Source organism: Calypte anna, chromosome 3 (genome assembly GCF_003957555.1).
Source record: "Calypte anna isolate BGI_N300 chromosome 3, bCalAnn1_v1.p, whole genome shotgun sequence".
Taxonomy (NCBI): domain Eukaryota; kingdom Metazoa; phylum Chordata; class Aves; order Apodiformes; family Trochilidae; genus Calypte; species Calypte anna.
The window spans coordinates 65,897,962-65,920,357 of record NC_044246.1 but is presented as its reverse complement, the minus strand read 5'-3'; the positions used below and the strand labels follow the sequence as shown (position 1 = coordinate 65,920,357).

General features: G+C 42.2%; 1 protein-coding gene across 1 annotated transcript in view; it reads right to left on the bottom strand.

Moving 5' to 3' along the window:
- Nucleotides 1-17,580, bottom strand: part of MCM9 (minichromosome maintenance 9 homologous recombination repair factor) — a 48,100-nt gene extending 30,520 nt beyond the window's left edge. The window contains exons 1-6 of the mRNA XM_030448354.1: nt 17,271-17,580; nt 13,015-13,331; nt 11,033-11,114; nt 9,919-10,119; nt 7,924-8,049; nt 6,561-6,680 (exon numbers count right to left, since the gene is read on the bottom strand). Of these exons, the coding sequence (XP_030304214.1) occupies nt 6,561-6,680; nt 7,924-8,049; nt 9,919-10,119; nt 11,033-11,114; nt 13,015-13,331; nt 17,271-17,580 (1,156 nt within the window). The remainder of the gene's footprint in view (nt 1-6,560; nt 6,681-7,923; nt 8,050-9,918; nt 10,120-11,032; nt 11,115-13,014; nt 13,332-17,270) is intronic.
- Between the last annotated feature and the right edge of the window lie 4,816 nt (nt 17,581-22,396).

Genomic DNA, 22,396 nt, shown 5'->3' with positions numbered 1-22,396 from the left:
CACACCATTAGTGAAATTGTCTTCATTTCTAACATTGTATATTTTTAAAGTCAGAAATGAATGACCTGATCTGAATGTACATGCACATGTTTGTTTCTTCTGTGGAAACTCAGCAGTACATATGGTAGCTGAGTGATTTAATGAAATCCATTAATATTTGGAACCCTGATTCTAATGTGTGCTCTTAAAAATCATGTGTTGTTTAAAATTATGATTAACAATTTAAAAATATTAACACTGATTTTTAGTACAGAGGACTGGTGCCCCAAATCAGCAGTTGTTTCACTCAAGGGCTGAAATTATGTTAACTTTGAAAATCAAAAGATCTTTCTTAAATTATATTGCAAATTTAAAGTCTACTGTGATATTTTGAGATTCTTCATGCATTCTATTGGTCTATTTAGAAATACTTCAGATCTCTCTTAAATGTAAGCATGTAAATTCATCTGCTCTAAGACTGACAGCCTAATGAAGTCTTCCTTGAGCTATGGTTTCTGTAATAGTATGTCAAACCCTTGCACCTATTGAAGACTCAAATGCAAAGATGATCAAGTACAAGCTGGAACCAGAATCCATCCATCAGTAGCACAAAGGCTGCTTAGAAGCATATGCCACGAGTGATGGAAGCAAACTGTATTACTGCTATTGCAGAATCAAGTACAAAATACAGTCAGCAAAACTACATCAGTCATTCAGCAATCCAGTTACCTTAGAGAAATCAGAACATGAAGATCCTGCTGTTCTGGTTAGGAGAAAAAGTCAACTGTGCACATGAACTCTGGTGTGATAAAGTTCAAACGAGATGGGATGGTATTATGCTGCAGTAGAATTTGGTACCACCTTACTTGATACACAGATACATCCTAGATATAGCTGATTCATGAATTACAGAAAAAAGAATAACCCTGCCGTGTTTGGTGATAGCTGGAGAAAAATTACCATTACTCATGAGAGCCTCTCATGATCTTCCAAGGGAAATGGTCATTCTATGCTTTTTGAGACAATGGTCTTCTGCAACTTTGACCACATCTTAGCAGTCCATACACACTGTCTTTTGAGTATCACATATCTTGGCAAAATCACAGAGACACAGAATTTAAGAAACCAGATTCCAGTACTCCAGAGGCTTCAGGTCTGATCACTGGGCAACATCACTGGACAAACTTAGTGGTATTAAAAGATAACAGTGCATACAAGATGTCCCTTCAAAGATTTGTCCCTAGCCTATGAAAGTTTTGAAACAGCAAGGCTGTACACATGGCATATAGACAGCTAGTGCAGACAGTAAAACATGACAATTTCAAGGCTGAAGATGAGTTCACCATCCCACAAACCTCTGCTTGCACAGCAACCAAGATGCCAGGGAATGCTACAGATTCTATTGACTGTACTGTTGGTTCACCTTGCTGAATTTTTAGCTAGATAAATAGACTCAGTTCCATTATGAGGTTGTCAAAATGCTTGTCACACGTTATTTGTGTAGAAATAAGTAAACAAATCAGACAAGTTAACATTAGGGGTGAAAATGATGGGTGGGGTTTTTTAGGCCTGTCTTCATAAAAACCTTTGTCTTTTCATCATACCATCATTGTGATTAATTCATGCATCACCTTCAGTCTGTATTCCTATGACACTCTGAGTCTGAAGGCTCCATCATAATGGAGGCTGGTGAAATTTAACCTTATGCACATAAACTTATGCACCTTTAAAGTTATGCACATTACCTTATGCACATAAACTCTTGACAAATATTCTTTTACCAGATACAGAAAAAGAGCACAGTTAACTAAATCTTGTTAGTGGCTTCTGTCTAGGTAGGTGCAGGAGACCCCTTACATCTGTAACTACCCTATCCCTTATCCATAGCGTATTGGTCAGGAAGGTTGGAAATTCTCTCAATTTTTTGACAGCCACAGAAATTTCATCTGGAGATGATGGGTTACTTGTTCCTGTTGTTGCTAGCTGAAGGGCTTTGCTGAGTGCCAACAGGGAAGATACAACAAAACTGACAACTATAAGAGCTGGCAGTGTGTATGACTTGCCATTTATATTTACGTTTCTAGTCCAAGTTCTGCTTCTTAACTACTGGTTTTGTAGGGTGTGATATGGGAGTTGGTCTGCAGAAGACAGGTGAAGGGATTTCTGCCTGATTTCTGGTCTAGACCAAGGAAGAAGAGCCAGATGGAGTCACTATAGATGGTTTGTAGAAACAGGTTTCTGTCTGGAACTTAGAAAGCAAAAGTCCTTTGAGGAGGGGATGGAGGGAGAATACATCTGTCAGTAATGCCTGTTTGGAGGCATGGCTGTGCACTCACTGTCCATGGCATAAGGGATGTCACTGTCCTTCCTGCATAAAGAGGAAATCAGCAGAAGCAGGTGTGTGTGCTGCAAAAGGGCCATACCAGCTCTGAGACAACAGCTGTGTTAACAGCAGTGTTAAGAACTGACTTGAAATGTCAGGAACTTTTAAGGAGTTCTTGGGTCTTCCACGCCGAAAACACCTGGACCACAAGAAAAGGAGGCCAACCTTTCAAAATAAGGGAGCCCTCCAGTTTGTCCTATCTCACTAGAGAAGTGTGGCAGACCTACACCAATGAAGTGGGAAGAAGCAGGGGCTTTATGGTTTGATAAAGGGAATCCTGAAGACATAAACATCCATCCAAAAAACCTGCATGAAATGCCTGACATTTCAATGGCAGCATTAAAAGACTGTTGATGGTCTGCTTGGATATATTATGTCAGAAATAAGACCTGAAACCTCCAGCCAACATGATGATGATGTTGTTCCTGCAGTATTTCCTGTCCATACAGGTCTCCACTTACAGATGTATGTACAGGTCAAAATTTCTGAAGACAGATTATCTTCTTGGCTAAACAATATTTTGCATGCAGGTAAGCACTGTTCTAGGATAAAGTCATCTTGGAGCAGCATTATTGAGAGGAAATTAAGGAAATTCAAGGAACTGGAGAGATGAGACATTGTTACAGATGCAGCATCTCTGACTAGGTATGGCCAAAACTTAAAAAAAGTCATTGAAGAAGTCTAGCAGTCTCCCTATAGAGCTAAGGCCTCTTCAGCTTGAGGTCCAACTGTTTAAGGAACAGCCAATTAAAATCAGGTGCTCAGGAAAGTATTTTCAACAATAAATAATCCTGCGGTAGAAATGAAGATCCCAAAAGAGTGTCCAAACATTGCATCTCTGTTAATAACCTGATCAGGGCCAGATCCACAGCAACAAACTGCTAGTGTGTTCCCTGGCACTGCCTTGGCCTCTGTCAACTTGGGAATGCCCAGGAACTGTTTGGGCATCCACAAGCAGGGACAGTGTCCTGTGTACCTCAGGATACTGACACCATCTAATCCATTCATAAACACAGCTGGAGGGCTCATGACAGCCACTTTTATTTCAGGCTCAGAAGAGAGGCAGCTGTTAGCATCCAAAGCCTACCTAGCAGGGAGAGGCTTCTATGAAAAAGAAAAATGGTGGTTCTCCCCCTTTGAGTTGGTTGCTTTCAATAAAAAGGAAAAAAAAAACCTAGTAGCAGGCAGCTGCTGGCATGATATGGACAGTATTAGACATTGCAAAATGTCAGCAAAAAGGCAGTACTCTCAGGGGTTTGTAGAGGCTTTAAGAGGAGAGGCCAGAAGGCTGCATTTCATGGAGGTCAGGAAGGCATATTGAACAGAACTGGAGAGCTGGAGAAACAGATTATATTCTCCCAGATTTCTAAACAAGCTGCTCTAAGTTAAGTTCACAAAATTCTTTAAGCAGTCCATCTGTGGATGGACACGATACCAAAGAGAACTTTGCAGAAATGTGAACAGCCAAATAGGCACCAGGAAGCAGCAGAATGACTCTGGCCTGGGTGTCCACAAGCCCCAGAGCTGCCAGCAGCAGGTATGTGTTGGTTCCTGTCCTGTCCAGGCATGTGTTGGTGAGTCAAGGACACCACTCAATTTATCACAGCAAATCTCAAGCTCTGAGGGAAACAAAGCATTAGCTTACTAGTGCTTTTTTCATTCAAATATGCACAAGCAGCATTGGAGACTGCAAAACAGCTAAACTCGGTAGTAAGGTGGGAACACACCCAGAGTTTGTTAGAGGTTACTAAGTCTCTTATCTTTTGGGAAAACTGTATCAGTTTCTAAAAATGACAGGTTGTTGAATGATTCCCTGTGCCTCTTAGGGGAGATGCTAGTTGGGAAGAATTAATCATACTTTCAAAAAAACCTAAACGCTGTATAGACAGAACCAGACAGTGGGACAGATGGTTACCCCATCTTTTATTTACAAATCAGGAAGTCATAAAGCAGTCAAAAAATTATGCCAGTGAGTTGTTGCATGTTGAGCTGGCCTTGTGGCTGCCAAATTTCATTAGGTTTGAGAGGAACAAACCCCAGTTCCTCACAGAAGTCCTAAGCTTGTGGAGAACTCTCAACTTAGTAGAAAATTTCTACTAAGTGCTTGCAAAAAAGGCAATTAAAATAAGTAAATTCAGAAACACTATACAGAGTGTGGAGGTAAAGGTCTGCTTTTTCTGAAACAGAGAATAGATTCTTGGTCATTTGTAAGGGCTTTTTGCAGCAAGCAGGCAGCTTGAGCATGTTGGTGAGCTAAGAAAGGGGAGGGTCTTCCATACCAGTTCAGAAGAACATGAAAGCAGTGTGTTAGCTTGAATCATGCTTTCTGAATCAGGCAAAACACATCTGATGAAGCACAGACTTTGTTTAAAAGGGGAAAACATGGAAAAACAGAAACTGAAAATTTGAAGTGTGCAGTTACAACAGGGAAAGTAAAACAATCTACAAGTTCTTTAAACTCATCATTTGAAGCTTGAGCATGAAGAGCAAGTAGACAAGATCAACGTTAAGTGCAGTTAAAAACATTGGTAAGTAAGACACTCTATGCAGAGGGAGGGCAAAGAAAATAATTCAAAATACATCCAAACACCTGGGCTACAAATGAATGCTTTAGTCCAGCAGTTCTAGCCTTGGAAAGGTTCCCTGAAATTAAACCAGACCTAGTATGATTTCTTTGAGGAATTCAAGTTTCACTTGTGATAAGGCATTTTAAGGTGGAAATGTGTTGCACCTGCTGTCAGATTCCAGAAAGCCATGGGGCAGGGAGGAGCTTTTTAAAATACAAAGAATATTTAAGTGAAATGTAGATGATCTAAAGACCCAAGACAATCCTTTCATAAGGTGAAACTTCAACTCCACACATCATTACAACTGGTTCTATGGCACACACAGTAAGCTTGTAAATTGCAATATCAGTTTTCAGGGAAATGTCTTTGAAACTGCCTATCATGTGTGAGCTGGGAACCAGATCATACAGAAAATGAAGCACAGGAGGGAGACCTGGTGAAGAAGGCAGCAGCAACATCAGAGGCCAAAAGCAGCTGACACAGGGAGATCATTATTGACAAAAGTGGGCAAGGTCACATTGAAATGCATGACAAAATTTCACACCAGATCACTGTCAGTCCCACAGCAAGATTTAAATTATCCAGCCTGCTCTCAGTTCTTAATGCAGAACAAAAGGCAGAGAAAAGGTTATGCTGAGCCAAAATATTCTCTCTGGCTTCTCTCCAGACCTATTTGTCAACAATTTGAACGGAAAACTAGAGGCACATGTGTTTCATAACAAGTTCCCTTTACACAAGTGTGTCTATGTTCAGCATCACACTGCATTCCCACAGCTACAGAAGTCCCGGTGTGCACGTACACACAGCTATGGAACTGCAAAAGGTTTATTCTCTGGTCTTCCCATGTATGAATAATGCTGCTTCACAGACATAAACTGAAAAGCAGCACTATCTGAGAAGCATTCAAGTGACATGTGCTAGCTGAGACACTGGGGAATGTCCCAAATTATTTTGTGATTTTTGGATGTACCAGTAAGGTAGCCATTTGCTCAACATTTGCAGAGGTCATCTGACCCTGCACACTGGCCCCAGACGAGTTTGTAAAGATACCTGGCATTCAGGATGAGCTGGGACATACCTAAATCTAACATCCCCCAATAGCAACAACAAGCTGGCTCTCTGAAACCCTCTTGAAACCATCTTTACAAGTCAAAAATAATTCCACAGCACAGTGATGAATTTCCAGGAAGTAAGCAGAAATCAATCTGGCACTCAGCCAGAACATATAAAAGAACAGAAGAGAGGAGAGTATCTGTTCAGGATAAACCAAATGATGCTAGCCCATCACACAGTGTGAGCTCTGGAAAGATGTCAGATTTGTCATAGCTGTGAAAAACACTAAAAATATAGGTCCAGATCATCCTCTGCTAGCAAAGCAGTGAGAGATGCTGCTGGATGAGGCTTTGTGAGGTTCCCTTTTTAGGAGCTAATCAGACTGCTCCACTGACAAAGAAAGTGCAGGACTGCCCCTCTGCAGAAAGTTATGTCACATCTCATTACACCTTCACAGCAGTTATTTGCTCCAGCTGTACTCATACAACCCAAGCACTTACATTCATGTATGTAGAAGGCCTCTGTATAAACATACTTGAGTGAAAAAAGTAAAGCATTCCAGCTGAAGAAGCACATACCTGCACTTGTAGATCCAATTCCTGCAGTAAGCACAGAGCGTGGTATAATCTTTACTGCATACTTGAGAAACTGAGATTTCCCAGTACCTGGGTCTCCAACCAACAAAAGATGTGATTCACCTGCAGGGAAAAAGTTGATGTTGGAGTAGATGGTCGTATACGGAGAATCATACACACAAAATGCTCAGAATTAACTCATTATTCACCTAACATCTGCATATATATTACAATATGTAATTCTGCCTAAGACTCCACTGTTTATTAGGTCAGATAAATATGTTTAATGACAACATCCATCCAACAGCCATTTCCAAATCAAATATTTATAATGAAACCTTTTATAAGTATTAGCAGGTATTTGACATTTCCTGTAATGTGAGTTCTTACGTGTTAAAATACCCATTTCTCAGACTTGACCCATTCTTGAACATGAAACAAAAGGCTACCAGGGTTTAGCTATCATATTCAGTCACTTAAATTATTGTAAAAAGGACTACCAAAATCAGCAGGTAACTTTTCTTAACTGATTCTGTTACACTGCCAACACTTCCACAATTTAGTAATTTCAAAACAATGAAATCACATAAGTAAATAATTTGGCTATTGAAGTGTTCTCAAATCATTTGCCTTCTACACAATATTAACATAATTTCAAATCAATATAAAGCTTATAACTTTATTTAGCCTCTGAAACATTAACAAAATCCTGTATTTGTATATGCAGACATCCTATTTTAGACTTATTATGACCTACATAACATATGACCTGCATACCACCTGGCACATGGCATATTTGCCATCTAATAACAACAGAAGGAGAATCAGTAGGCAGATAACTTTCAGTAACAGAAGTAAGTGAGATGTGCTGGTAATCACAGATGGAAAAGTCTGGCATTAGGAAGTAAAATAAACTCTTTAAAAAGTTTTCCTCTCAATGAACTATAGTGATCCACATTAAGGAAACATTAATATTCCGCCCTTTGATGCCAAATACTGCTGGGAACACTCCACAAGAAATAATCTCAAAACATCATTTTTACAATAAGAAGTGAGTTTATGCTTTATCTAAAACAACTGCCTTTAATACTCTTCCTAATGGGATCCTGAACAACTGCTTTTACTGGGTTTTATTTGGGAAAAAATAAAATAAAACAGGAAGTCTAGACACCCATTTTATTTGTCTGGTTTTATGGAAGAATCATCAGTATTGATCAAAAACTGCTTTTACTCAATGAAATGGAATGGTCGATTATGCTTTTGAGACCTCACTGGTTTGGTTTTGGAGGAGGGAAGGTATGTGAGTAAAGATAGGGCTGGGAACAAGCAACTGAAAGGCAGTGATATTATTAGAAATGATACTAACCTCTGATTCGAGTTCCAGTCGCATCAGTCCTCTGTACACCACCAGCAAGCACCATGGCTACAGCCAACTTCACCAGGTACAATCCAAAAACTTGAGGACATAAGCTAGCCAGAATTTCATTCCTCCCTAGAAAAGGAGCAAAAGTTGACACTCAGCGCTGCCCTAAAAGTAAATCTCATTTTCTAATTCTTTTATTTGAGATTCTGACACTAACAGCACATGAGAGATCACAGATTTAATGCCATACCTTACTCCCATTGCTAGGGAATAAAACAAGAGTGACAAATTTTGAGTTCTTGATGTTTTAAATGTATATATAAAGATATGGTACTGGCAAAATATGAAGGCACCTAATAAATAACTTGAGATATATGTGTTTCTTATGAAAATCTTCTGAGGAAATTAACACACATTTGTCCAAAAATTAAATTTTAAAACTTTGGTCAGTCATTGCATAAATCTAGATTTAACTCCACAGTTGCCTCTATTTGATTTTGTATTCATTTGCCTTGTCAGTGCTGAGGAGCTCAGCAGTTCTGCTTTTTCCTAGAAGTATCCCAAAAAATAAAGTCACCTGCATAAGTTCTCTTAGAGCCCTGCCAAGGCAGGGCTTTCTCAGAACACCAAATACACAGCATGAGGAGCTGACTGCCATAAAACGCAGTAGTGACTACCATTATCACTTGAAAAAGAGTAAATGTACATATATCATGTTGTGAAATGGCCTATATTTTAGACTCCTTTGTAAAATTTGATCTCTGCCCTCACCTGAGGAGACTCAAATTCAGACAAATGGTCCGACACAGACATCTTGGGCAATAAGGGTCTTTCTAATATCCACCTCAGTTCTCCCGTAGTCACTTAGTATTAGCTTATGTATTCTGAATGGGTTTATATTACATAAAACCATATTGCTCCCTGCAGGCTTCCAAAAATTGTCCTGAGAATGCAAGATTAAACAGGACCTTCAAAGAAGATTTTACTGAATTACATTCTGAACGGTTCTAACCAGGGTGATAAGAAATGTTCTCGCTACAGGCAGCAGGAGGAAGAAATATTCTTGTTTCAAACAGCAGGAGGCTAGCAATTGATTTGCTTTCCAGGAAATGCAGTTCTGAAGAATATTTGCCATTGACAAGGTCTCAAATTTCTTATATGAGCAATCTAATTTTTAAGCTGATATGGGCAATGTTCCCACCTGCTTCTCCTCCTGTTTGTCGTTCAAGAAGAAAGACAAAAACATTTTTTTTTTAAAAAGATAGAGTGGTAGCCTGAGACAATTCAGTGACAGAGATCCTTAAGAGTCCATAGAGCTTCCCTGCTGTTCAGGAGAAGGCCCTGGGATTATGGAGAAGGACAGAGTTCCAGACAAAACTCGTGCCAGTTCCTAGGTGTCTGATTGCAGACCATGGTACGTTTAGGAGCCAGTGTACTAAAAACTCTGGCTGTTCTGGAAGGCACTGTGAAGGGGGAGACTTCCTCCACATTGGAGATTGGAGGCTCCACTGCACCTAAAGGAAGGCTTTAGGCATTCAAGAGTTAGGTTAAAGATGAGATGTGCTAAGCTTGGTGGTGAAGATTCACAGGTTAATTTGGGATGCAGAGACAGTGAGTCTGATCTCTCACCCCAGAGTCATCAGCTATGCTGACCAGAAGCATACCTGGTCTGCACTACTTCTCTCAAGAGGTATGCTTTTTCTTTCTTGATTACAAAATGCTTGTGTTTTTTTCCCTGATACTTACATTATAGCTAATTTATTGTCAATAAATATCGCACAAAACACTCAAATACAGGAAGATCATTCCAGTATTTCTTCTACTTTTTTCCCGTAATATTAAAGTGAGATTCATTCTGCACTGGAAAAAATATATTATTGGATGAATGGGTAGTGGGATAGGATAACAGGGGGAAAATGTGTTCAGTCACTGTATTTTCATTCCTGATTTCATCTCTATCTAATCATGTGTCCTACTTTAAAGCTTTTAACTACTAACCTGCTAAGGGATCATCCCTATGCTTTTCCCAGAAGTCTTCAAATTCCTTGCGGACTTCTTCATCAATTACAACCCCTGCTAGCTGCTCGTTGTTTACTTTAACATAGTTGGCTTTCAAAACAAGCTCCAAGTCACAGCGTGCACCCTCATGGAAAGGTTTCCACCTCTGCATCACCACTCCATACACTGTGATGTCATCTCCTGGAGGTTACAGCAAATATCAGTAAAGTAACATCTGACCTGGGATATGCAGGCTTCTCAGCTGTAATGCATAATAATACCATTAAGACCCTGTGTTACAGTAATAACATTAAAATACCCAGCAACAAAAATCAAGTCTTCTGCAGTTACTGGAAGTCTAAAATAAACATTAAGTAGATTGCCTGTATCTAGTGGGAAGTTGCTATGTCTTTCTAATTTTGGTTCAGGTAGGTGAGTTTTTAATGGTATACCCCTGCTTGTTTCCTCTTTTGGAAAAGAGGAATTCACTCCCAACTGTAGGAGGTCTTCTTTCAATTAGGCTTACTATATATATAAAAAAAAATCAGTCAAAAGTTATTTGAGTTCTGGTAACTTGTGTGATGAATTGCAGAACCACTCCTGAACATTCTGGCCCCAATTGTTCTGAGAATGTAAAACCAGAAATTACTTTCTTGTGGAGATGTGCCTGTCTGAGAATTTGTTGTCCATTCTTCACACATCTTCCTGCCAGCTACCTTCCTTTTTCCACCTGTAGCACTGCTTAGACAGGAGGTCAGGTTACCCTGCTCTCCAACCCTACGGAGGGGCACCACACATTGTGTTGGTGTAGACCAATTTCCTCAAGAGGCTTGGTGTTCCCACACTGAGAAGACTTAATCTATGTTCCATACATCACAACATACTACTTACTGAAACAGCTCAAACAGTCAAACATGGGGAATCTATGGCATTTTCTAGAAGAGTCTTCAACTGCTGTGCTAAAGCCCAAAGTCAACAGCAATGTGACAGATGAACACACACCATTCAACAAGCCCTCAGCACTGACAGACTACTTGGCAAAGATTCATTTCAAATGGAGAAATAAAAAATGCCTGTGGCACAAACATATGTGATATATATGCTGTATCCTTACCAGACTTGCAACTGTCTACTAAGTCATCTTCCAGAACAACCACCATGCAACGAGGGATGCTTCCAACAGACAGTCTTTGAACCTAGGAGACAGAGAGGAAAAGCACTCTGAAAAGCAGCACCTTTCAAAAGCCATTTATAGCTGCTCTGGCTTAAGGACCTACATTTCTTTCCTGGAACTGAGGTCAGTTCTTGCTTTTTCACACAGTAATCATGCCACTGCTGCCAAGAATTTGACGATGGAACCTTAATGCCAGTACCAATGGCAACAGGATTGGGTATTAAACTTGCTGAAGACGCTCAGTCCTAGGAAGTGCTGTGGGATTCTAGCAGAAAGCTCACTACAAGAGGTCATTTGAAACAGCTGGTTTGTTTTCTGTTTTAAAAATAATTTAAGATATCTTTTTATTTAAAAAACAATTTTCAGAGACTCCTTCAATATGTAACATTTACTTTGAGTACTGAGGCATGTCCATGGGTTAGATATGGTATAGTTAGTATATACGTCACTGAAGTAAATACTGAAATATTATTCTCTATATTTTTCTGGTATTTAACCATAACTTGCCAAGCTGATATATGTTTGTACCTACATGTCCAGGATTGAATCAACATCAGGAAAAAACAAATCAAACACAGCCAGACAAATGTATATTGACAAATGTGCCAGTAACTCCTGTAATTCTATTTCTTTACTCCAGAACAAAGTCTATACAATGTTGTCACAGTCTATTTCCAACCAGCAATTTTTCCATTTACACTTAAAGCTTGTAGTTTTTAGAACATCCAATGCACAAGGACAGCAATCAGAAGTACCTGCTCATTCTGCAGCACAGGTCATACATGCAAGATTTCTAGATTTATTCACTCTCTAGTGCCTAGGAAGGCTAATTCATCCTTGTGTACTACCTAATGGCCACTGGCAGTTCCCATCACTGTCAGTACTGGTGGCCACATACACTGTTCCTTGTGGAGCTCAATAGGTTACACAGGTGAAATTCATTCCCAGTTTAACTTTACTGTGTTTAACAAGCCTGTTGAGGTGCTGCTCAAAATCCTTCCCATCACTGAGACCTGTGTGTCCCACAGTAAAAGAAAAAGACAGTGTTACAGAAACCATGTATTACCTGACATCATATGTCAGAAACCACTCCATATGTCAGAAACAATCATACATAAAGATGCAGCATAGGGATTATTCCCCAGAAACAGTTTTATTTCCTTACATTTTGCTATTCTCAACTCTGAAGTGCTTCATTTCTAATTTCACACATTCCTGTTTTCATACATCTTGCACAAAGGTTGGCACCACTATAGATTTATAAGATCAAAACCCTGAAACAATGTCTTTCATAAGTCTGAGAAAATATTTATTAAAAGGATACTGACACATGAACACAGAAAACAATGCTTGCAATATACCATACTTATTCTCAGTTTCCAAGCAGTGTAAATTTTCCTGTGCAAGTTTTGTCTTGGTTATGTGCTACTGTAAGAAGAGGTCTGATCATTTTTCACTCCTCTAGCTTAGCTGTACCTCCACCCTGGACTGCCTTCAGAAAAATGAGTGCAAATTCTATGAGGAGCATATACTGAGTGATTGCTGAAATCAATATTGGCAGAAGGTAACAGATATTTGCAGACAAAATGTAATGAACATACTGCACTGCTACAGGTGGCCTCAGGCACACTCGAGCTAGCTTTAGTCCTTAGTAAAGCTGGTATTACAAGGATTCAGCATAGAAATTTAAGCTATGCACTGATCCTGGCTGGTTTGTATGATCTGGAATGGAGTTATGCAGTGATGGAAGTCTAGTCAACAAATTAATTCATGAATGGTTTCACTAAAATTAGCAGAGCTTCCTCATTCCAGGAGGAAGTTACGCCCAAAATGCCTTCTTCAGTAAGTTAATTCTTTTTGCACTTGAGACATCTATACCTTAACACCCTCCCCTTTTTCTCCATCTTATATTTTTTTGTTACCTGTTCTTGAATTTTGATTTCTTGATAGTCTCTGCAGCAAGTAGGAGAAGAAGTTGTACCAGAGAGACATGTGAACTTGGTTGAGTTGCAGCCTTCTTCATTCAGACAGACTGACGGGCGACAGAAGGTGTAGTACTGCTCAAAGTCAGCCTTGATGACAAACACATGCTTGCACTTATTGCAGATATAACTCCTCTCAAACTCCAAAACTTTCACCAGACTGGTACGTATGACAGTCCCAGTAACAGACAAAAAGTGACCCACATCCCTGGTTTTAGGGATGTGCTCTCGAGTCAACTCTGGGCAAACAGGCAAACCTGTTAAAACAGAAACATGTGCAGCATAAGGACATGCATCTATAAAACATGGACTTACAATGTTGTTAAACAGAAAGACTAGAAAAATGCCAGACATTAACAGCAGCCTTTGTTACGACTTTTTCATAAATGTGATTAAACAATTCATCTGTTGTAACATAAATCTCATTCACCGACCTCAGCTAGCGAAAAACTTCAGACACTGAGCACTAAAAGCAAATGTTGCCATTTTACCCTCTGGCTCTTGCCAAGGGCTGAATGGTCATGAGCAGTTTCCATTCATGGAAATAGCTCCCGATGTTCTCAGATCTGTTTATTAATTTAAATGACCCTTTGGCAAATGCCACTTATCCCACAGGCTTATCTGAACTACAAAATTACAGTTACGCTGCTTAATTCTGGCTCAGTGTTATCCCCACATTTAAACAAGTGAAACTCCTAATCTTGTGTCAATTCTGAAGCCTAAGCAAATTTGAAATTCACAGCCTGTGAGCACTTGACCTTAAATCCACACTGCATACCAGTAAACCTCAAAGACAAGGAAGATGGCATAAGAAGAATATAAAGGCATTATGAGCACAAGCAATGCAAGTTCACTTGCACGATGAAATGAGTAGTGACAGAACATCTTCGTGGCACTTCCTCTCCTTTAATTCCACCCCAAGTGCAGTGGGCTGGTCCTGCTCCACCACTCATCTGTGTGCCCATCACTCAGCACCACAGCAGCTGAAATTCTCAGGAAGATTTATTTACCTCAACAGCCTACAAAGTCTTTGTAACAATAAATGGGCTCTGAAATGCAGACCTGAGGAGAGCATCAGAAGATCACATCTTCAGAAGCCAGTATAGAAACTGCAAGATCCTAATAATTATCAACTTAAAAAGAAAATAACTGCTCTAAAAAAAATAAATTCTTAGCTTCCAAAATAGAGCTCGAAAACAAGGAGATGTAAAATAATAAATCTGTTGGAAGATGATGTTTCTACAGGGATCAAAACTATTTGTCCATTTAGGTCAAATCGTCTTAGCAGCTTTGGCTGCTAAAAAAAAGGGCATCATACATTTATTTCAGTATTTTCAAAACCAAATGCTTTACTTCAGACATGCTGAACCATTCTACCTGATCTTTTTAAGCAAAATGTTTGATCTTTTGTTTAAACAATATATATAAAGGTAATTTTAAGAGTTAAAAGAATAAAGTAAAAAAAAAAAAAAAAAAAGACAAAATCCATAATTTTTTCAACTATTTTGACTTTTTTTTTTCCTCCAGCTCAGTATTGGTGCAGCTCTTTGTAAAACAGCCTTTGTAAAATACAACACATCTTACACTAGAGAGAGCTGCAGCACTGTTGTCAGGATATATGATTTGATCATCTCTGTGAAAACTGAAAAGACAAAGGTTTGGACGAGGAAAAAAAGTGTCTTCATTCTGATCATATTATATGCTTGACAAACTCTCTGAGTAAGTGCCTCTTTGAATCAGCTTTATTATATCAGTTTTGAAGAGTAAAAGTGAACTATCAGAAGCACCTTGGACACCAGTAACAGACACAGTTGTGCTTGGGCTAACAGTAGGTAAGAAAAAATCTCTTAATGGATTTGGAGCAAAAGTAGAATTTATAATCAAATTCCCACACTGCTAAAGCTTAGATGAAGAACTTAATTTTTTACTTTCTTCAGTGAACCTGGGTAATTACCCATTACTAATCACTGCATACTCACACTCCACAAGTCCTTCTTTGAACCACCAGTCTGTATTGGTACCAGTGAGCTAAGATTGCATTTTACACCTAGCATAAGCAAGAACACTTTGTATCAAACCTCAGTCCTAGCCTGACACTCAGATTCCCTCAGCCCCACTCCATGCAGTGCTGCCACTCCCACCAGGAGGAGTGCACAACCTTTCCCTCATTCCCATTTGATGTGGGAATGGGAAGCAGCACTCCAAGATGAGAATCCCAAAGGCCATCAGAACCCAGCTTCCACTTAAAAGTTAACAGTACCATGGGAAAATCTGGGTGGAAAAAAAGTCTAAAGATCATTTAGCTTACTGCTTTTGCTTTTCCAGACGTCCAGTGGTACAGAACAGAAACCAAACTACAAGGAGAGATGTTCTTTTGATCCATCTGGACCATGTGAGGATAACCACTCCCTGCTCTTCATCAGTTTCCTCCCTGTTTAGTAATGGAGCAAGTTGTGAGTCTGCCGACTAATTCTTCACATCAAGGATCAGTCAGGATTGTTTTTACCAGTTACTAAAACTATTTGATCAAACCTGGCTAATTTTGCATGAGATTGATTAGGAAATACTCAGACAAACCATCACTGTGGCAGGAATGCTCAGTGCCAGCAACAGGCTGATAATAGGAACAGGAATGTCTGAAAGACACAGCTATTCATCCAAAGATCATTTGCCCCTTGCTTTAATGCTTCTAATACTTCCTGGTAGCTTATGAAGTAACCATACTTGTAGTGAAAATAGCTCTGTTTTAATGCTGAAGCCCTGAATGACGCAAACACATCCTAGAACACTAGAGAGAAAATTTTAATTCACTCCAACTTTTGCAGGTACAGGTAAATGCCAGACATTTCAAACTGTAGTACAACACAGGGGACACCTTTGACATCACACACTCAGTAGCTGTATCCAAGCTTGGCAGCACCTAAGCAGGTAGGAAGCCTTTTTTTTTTTCCCCTGTACACACCTTAAGAAAACGATGCCGTGAGAACCACAGGCTAAGTATATTTCTAATGTGTCTCTTTTAATGACAATATTCTTAATGAAAAAAGTGAACTTGGGATAAAATAGGTCTATTTAACAACTGTGATTCATCCAGGGTCAAGCTACCAAAAGGCTGCATCACCATAAACCACTCCAACACAGGGCAGGGGAGGGAAACAGAGGTCACTGGCTCTTGACTTTGCAGACTCGACAGCTCCAAACTGCTGGTCAGCAATGACCAGAAAGGATGGTGCCTCTGTTGACCCTCTTCTCCACAACAATAAAGACAGGCATTTTAGCCCCAGAACCTGCTCTCATCAATTACCACACCCCAAAGATACTAAAAAATTCATAGTAATAAGGAATAATGGCATGCCAAATTGTACTGGAAAAAAAGGACAAAATCCTGTACTAACAATCACGCCTTCCAATGGCTTGTTCCAATCTTTTAGTAAGTCATTTTGTTACAATTGAGCATAAAATTTGACAATTTTGGATTAAAAGGATGACAATTTTGGATTTTAAAAGGCAACTCAAAATTTATAGACTTTGCCTCTTTTGAGAGATGGCTGGAGCCAATAAATACCATGGACCAATTGACATGGTAAGGAAGTCAACCTACAAGAAAATCTACAATGCATACCTTCCTCTAAAACAGTTTTGTTTTCTTTACAGGTTCTGGCTTAGAGAAGCAATTATGTGAGACCAGCTGTTGATCTGAGGAGCCTTACTGGCTTTGGTGTAAGTCCTGGCCCAGCAACAAATGCCAACTATTACACACACACCACCAAGGACAGCCACAATTTCTTCTAGGTTGGCCTACACAACTCCAAGTGTTCACAGGATCACAGAATGGTTTGGGTTGGAAGGGACCTTAAAGATCACATCCATCTAGTCCCAATCCCTGCCACCTCCCACCAGACCAGGTTGCTCCAAGCCCCATCCAACCTGGCCTTGAACACTTCCAGGCAGGGGGCAGCCACAGCTTCCCCAGGCAACCTGTGCCAGTGTCTCACCACCCTCGTAAGTGAAAAATTATGTTCAGGTGTTTTTTTCTCTTTAATAAATGCTACCCGCTCCCCACTGCTCTGCAGACTGAAACTGCAAGAATTAAACTTACACCTCCCCTTGCCCTCCAGCAGTTCATTGCAGAATAAGGGAATTCAGCAGCGCTGACTGGGAGACACCCCTGGGGGTGCCCCTGCCCCACCACTCACCCGAGATCCTAGCATGGAGGTTCTGCTTCACGCTGAGCTGCCCGGGGTCCGTAGTGTCCTGCAGCGCTGCCAGGGCAGCCCGGCGCAGAGCGCTGTCAAAAACCGGGAGGACCTCCCCGGGGAAGGCATTGAAATACTCCCCGATCTCCATGTTGGTCTCAAACAGCGTCAAGGCGTCGACGACGACAGGATAGTGCCCCTCATCATCGGCCTCCCTCAGGATGCCCAGGATGTCCTCCCTGTGGTGCTCCAGCACGTAGGACTCGAACACCTGCCCGATGAGGTTCACCTGATCCACGCTCAGCACCATGTTGGCACCTGGCGTGTGGGCAGCAGAGACAAGGCAGTTACAAAAGCGAGGGTTTTCCCGTCGGCTGCCAAGTGGAAAACTTTAAAAACCTGTCACTGGGAAAAGCCCATCGCGGAGCCGAGCCCAAAGCAGGGCGGGAATAAAGCGCTTGGGCATCGAACAACCCGTTACTTCGCCCCACGACACCCTCTGGCCCGCCGCCCCTCACTGACAGCTCCCGCCAACCACCCGCCTCGCCCCGCCCCGCCCCAGCCAGCCAATCAGCCCCGTCCTTCGTCTGTCAGTCACCCGCGCCCCGCCCCAGACAGCCAATCAGCCCCGCCCTCCGTCTGTCAGTCACCTACGCCCCGCCCCAGACAGCCAATCAGCCCCGCCCTGCGTCTGCCACTTTACCTCCGTCCCGCCTCTCGTCACTCAGTCATCCCCGCGGCGGGTGGCGGCTGCTGTGCTCCTCCTGCCCGCCCCGCCGGGACGGGGAGCGAGCGGGGCTCTTCTCCGGTGATGCCCGGAAGGGAGACCTCCAGCCGACCCCCCGCTCCTTTGCCCTCTCACTCGGCGGGGGATGAGAAGAAGCTGCAGCCGCTTGTTCCGTCTCGCCCTAGGCGGCGGCAGGCGTGGGGCTCCCCGCCCCGGGCCTCCCTCCTCAGCCGCCTTCAGCGCGGCAAGTTTTGAATGCGGCGCGGCCGGGCAGACGTTGTGCCGCGAGGAGCGGAGGTGGGCCGGACCGAACCGGGCCGGGCCGGCAGCACGCCGCTTCGGCTTCCCGCCTGCGGAACACCGCCTCTAGGGCGTCTCGCTCCGGCACGCCTTGCCTCCAGATTGCGCGGGCCTCGGGTCTGCTCCCAGCGCCCTCGCCGGCAGCCCCGCCGCGGGCTGTGTGCTCGGCGTCGCCCCAGTACCCGCCAGGCGGAGGCGGGCAGCTCTACGCGACCGCCCCGCTCGGTACCTGTAGCGCGGGCCTCTCTCCACCGCCCCTCTGTCCAGCCCCCCGCTGCGCCGCACGGAGCCAGGGCGGCCGCTTCCTCACCCGGCAGGAGAAGCGGCTCCGTCTCCGCCCCCTCCGCTCCACGCCCGGGCCCGGCTGCAGCCTGACGGGGCACTGAGGCGGAGAGTGACCGCGGGGCCGCCAGCCCGTGCGGCCGGAGCCGGGCTGCGTAGGGGAACCGCTTCCATCGGGTGTCTCAGCGGCCGCGCAGCTTCGGCAGGGCTTGTGTCCCCCGGGCGCTGGTGAGGGGCGGCAGGCCCGGTTCCCCTGGAGGAAGAGAAGGGCGCTCGGTGGGTACGGGGCTGTCCCGGCTGCTCTGCCTGCCGCTGAGCCATCGGGTGTCTCTGTCCTAGCGCTGCCGCACGCTGCTGTCTCCCTAAATGTCCGTGTTGACTCCATTACCGAGGGACGCTGCTCCTCTGTCCAACACGGGAGAATGGCAACTCGTGGGGGGAAAGAGGAATGCTGTGCAGCAGGAGTAGCCCCGTGGTAGCTGAAGCTTGTATTTGCTGCTGGTTCCTGGCCCTCCGCCCCCACCCTTATTTAAGAATATTGTCTAAATTTGTCAGTCCTTTTCTTTGTGAGGACACGTCAGAGCAAAAGTCTCACGAGTTCAGGGATTTTATTTTTAATACAGACAGAAAATAGTTTGCTGGATGCTTTAAATCGTTCACGTTTGCCCACAATTTTGTGTTGTTTCGAATGTTTTCCTGTCTGCATTCTTTGAGCATGTATTACAACCAAGTGACAGGCTTCAATTCCATGAAATATTTTATCTTTTATATAGTTGAATCTGTTTCAAAATTGACTTGTAGCCGTAAGTGAAATGGACCCCGGTGCACCTGTTTCTTACCTTGTTACTTTGTTACTCACATTTGTGTGTGTTCTTCAGTGCTGTGCCTGCTTGAGTCAATTCTTTCCCCCACTGAATTCCATCTAAGTAGACTGTCTTCTACATGTACTTTTAGTACTTCTGATACTGTATTTGAGTATAGATCCATTGAGTATATATTTGAGTATATATCCATTCAACTCTTGTAATATCACAAAGAATAACTTGATGCCTTCTTAACTCCAGTCTTTGAAGAATCTTAAAACACTTCCTCGCTTCTAGGACCATGGTCCTAGAATTAAAGCATGAATACTATTATGAATTATATATGAATTATTGATATGCAACCAAATCAAAAGTCATTGCCCATGACAGATTTTAAACAAAAAGTGTATTACCAAGGTATTGGAACTGTGCCAGTAGTTCTACAATAAAAAAGTATCAGAAGAATTTTGAGAGTTGGTGGAGAGGAAAATAAATGCTTTTTTCACAAAAGATGTTCTTTACCTTTTTTCCCAGTTATGATTTATGGCTTCAATATGTAAAGTAACTGTCTTACTTGCCTTAATTAAACCAAGATAATTAATTTGAATGGCTAAGGTTTTTTCTTTCAATCATATTTGTGATCTTAATAAGAAAGCTACAGCAGTTACTTCACCTCTGTTAAATATTGAATATCTCATCATCCATGAGTTGACTAAAGAACGTTTGGCCAGCAGAGAAAGGAAGGGTCTTTGAGTGTTTGAGCGAAAGCTTCTAGGTAGAACTTCAGGTGCTTTCAATCACAAATCACATTCCTCTGAATCACTGCTTTATGAGCTAATTGCAGAGGGTAGCTTGTGCTTATGATTCCTGTCTGGGAAACCAGTGAACAGAACTGCAGACATCTGCCCTCCATCATCTGCAAATATAAACTTGAGGGTATTTGTACATGCTGCCTAAATCCTCATCTGAAGGAAACAGTGTTTACAACAAAAGACTGATTCAGAGGGTTAAAAAGAAATGTTTTTTAACCTTTACATATGTCTCTAGAAGCAAAAAACATCTTGGTTCATAAAATAGTCTTATTCTGACCAATTCAAGGGATATGGCTGCAAAAGCCATCTGAGAGCTGCACCTAATCTATAATTCTATCACTGAAAATTCAAAACTGTTTCTGGTAATGTTCATCCTGGTTGGAGTGTCAAGCAAGCCCTGTCTCAGCAATATGTTTTCAGCATCAATTTACTCAGTTTACAGTGCTGTCTTGCAAGGTACCAGAAGCAGGCTGCTTCTTTTTCTAGTGATGAGACACACACCTATTTCTAGACATTTTTAGATCAGCACAGACAGTTGCCTGGCTTCTGGTATGGCATAGCTGTAATCTTTGTGCTTTCCTGGAGGGTTAGGGTTAGGGTATCTGCCTGTCCTACCTCAGAATCTGCACTTTGAAGCTTAACTACAGCAACTACAGGATGAAAAAGAAAGCAGCAGCCTGCAACCGGAGCAGGCTACATATCCTAATTCCAACTACACAGCAAGTAGTCATAAGAAAACGCACCCCTATGAAAATCCATGAGGTAGCTCCTGTTGGAATAATGGTGCAAAACAGGACAAGAAGTCATTATGGCAAATAAGTGGATGGAGGCACTGCTGGCAGTTACCAACCTGCAAAGCTTTCCTGTCTTAGGTTCAGAATGATTTCCTGGTTTGGTCTCTGCTTCTCTTACATAAGCCAATATTGCTGCTTTTGCTTTCAGGTCACTTGTGATAGTGTTTTTGTGGCTGTGAACACTAAAAAAACCTCCGCTGTATTTCAGTTTTACAGAATTACAGAGTGTGCCATCAATCCTGAAATGTCCCAGGAGAGCACAAGAACTTCCCACTAATGCCATGGTCGGGGTGGCTGCTACACGTCCATTCCAGCGTGCCATTGGGACACTCCCACAAGGCTGCACTAGTGCTGAGAAGGGCACATGGATGCCACAGCTTAGGTAAAGATTTAGACTGAGCAGTGTGAATGTGGTCAGATCTTCCTCTGACCGTAAAACTTGGGTTTCAGTCTGTCCTGAGGCAGTCTGTCCTATTGCCAGCCCCTGCTGCCTGTGGTGGTTACAGCCTGAAGTCTGCTGACTCTTTCTTGTGCCCAGGCATCATGATGTTAAGTTAAAGAGTGGTAGTCCTAGCTGAAGACTCTCCAAACTATTCAGTCCCTCTGCCAGGTTGAACATAGAAGGCCTTGTAATTTACTAGAGTGCTCGCTATCATAATGAAGCCAGATTTTGGAAGTCATTACTGAATTATGCTTTTATTCTCTTCAGCCTGGCTCTTCTTGTTCCCTAGCAACATTGCAATCAGTGGTGCTGGCAGCAGCTGCTTCTCACTGTGTTCAGCCAGCTGTTTATTGTGAACAGGCCTCTATACTGGGCTTAACTCTCAAAATAACTGAGTTGCCCCAGTGACAGGCAATTTATAAGCTCGTCCTTAAGACTGTGCAGGACAGTGAATCAGTAGTTCACCTCATAGTTCCCATCCTTAACCTAAGAACTTGCAGAGCAATTTTTACAGTCACCAAAGCATGGGTAGGTCTAATTGTGTATGTCATTGAAAAGTCTTAACACTGTTGTGCAGTAATGAGCCTGGTGCTGATCCCAGCAAATAACAAGTTCTGTTTGATTAAGAGACATGGAGTTCAGCAATCAGTCATCTCAAAAGGGAAGAGTTCTCTTTCATCTTGGCTACTTCGTTTCATTACATGATGCTAATGCTATCCACAGGTGTTCCCAATCACTGCAGCCTATCCAAAGAAATGGATCTTTACCCATATGACCAAAATACACTGCAAAGTACATCGGCTTTAGAACTGCAACATGATTTCTGTATATAATTGTATATGGAAAGGAGTCATATTTCTATTTAAAGATTTTGCTAAGGAATGTATACATAAATAAAACTGCTCCGATTGCCTGATAACCAAAAGTGGCTGAACAACAATGCTACAAATTAGAGAGTCAACTTCA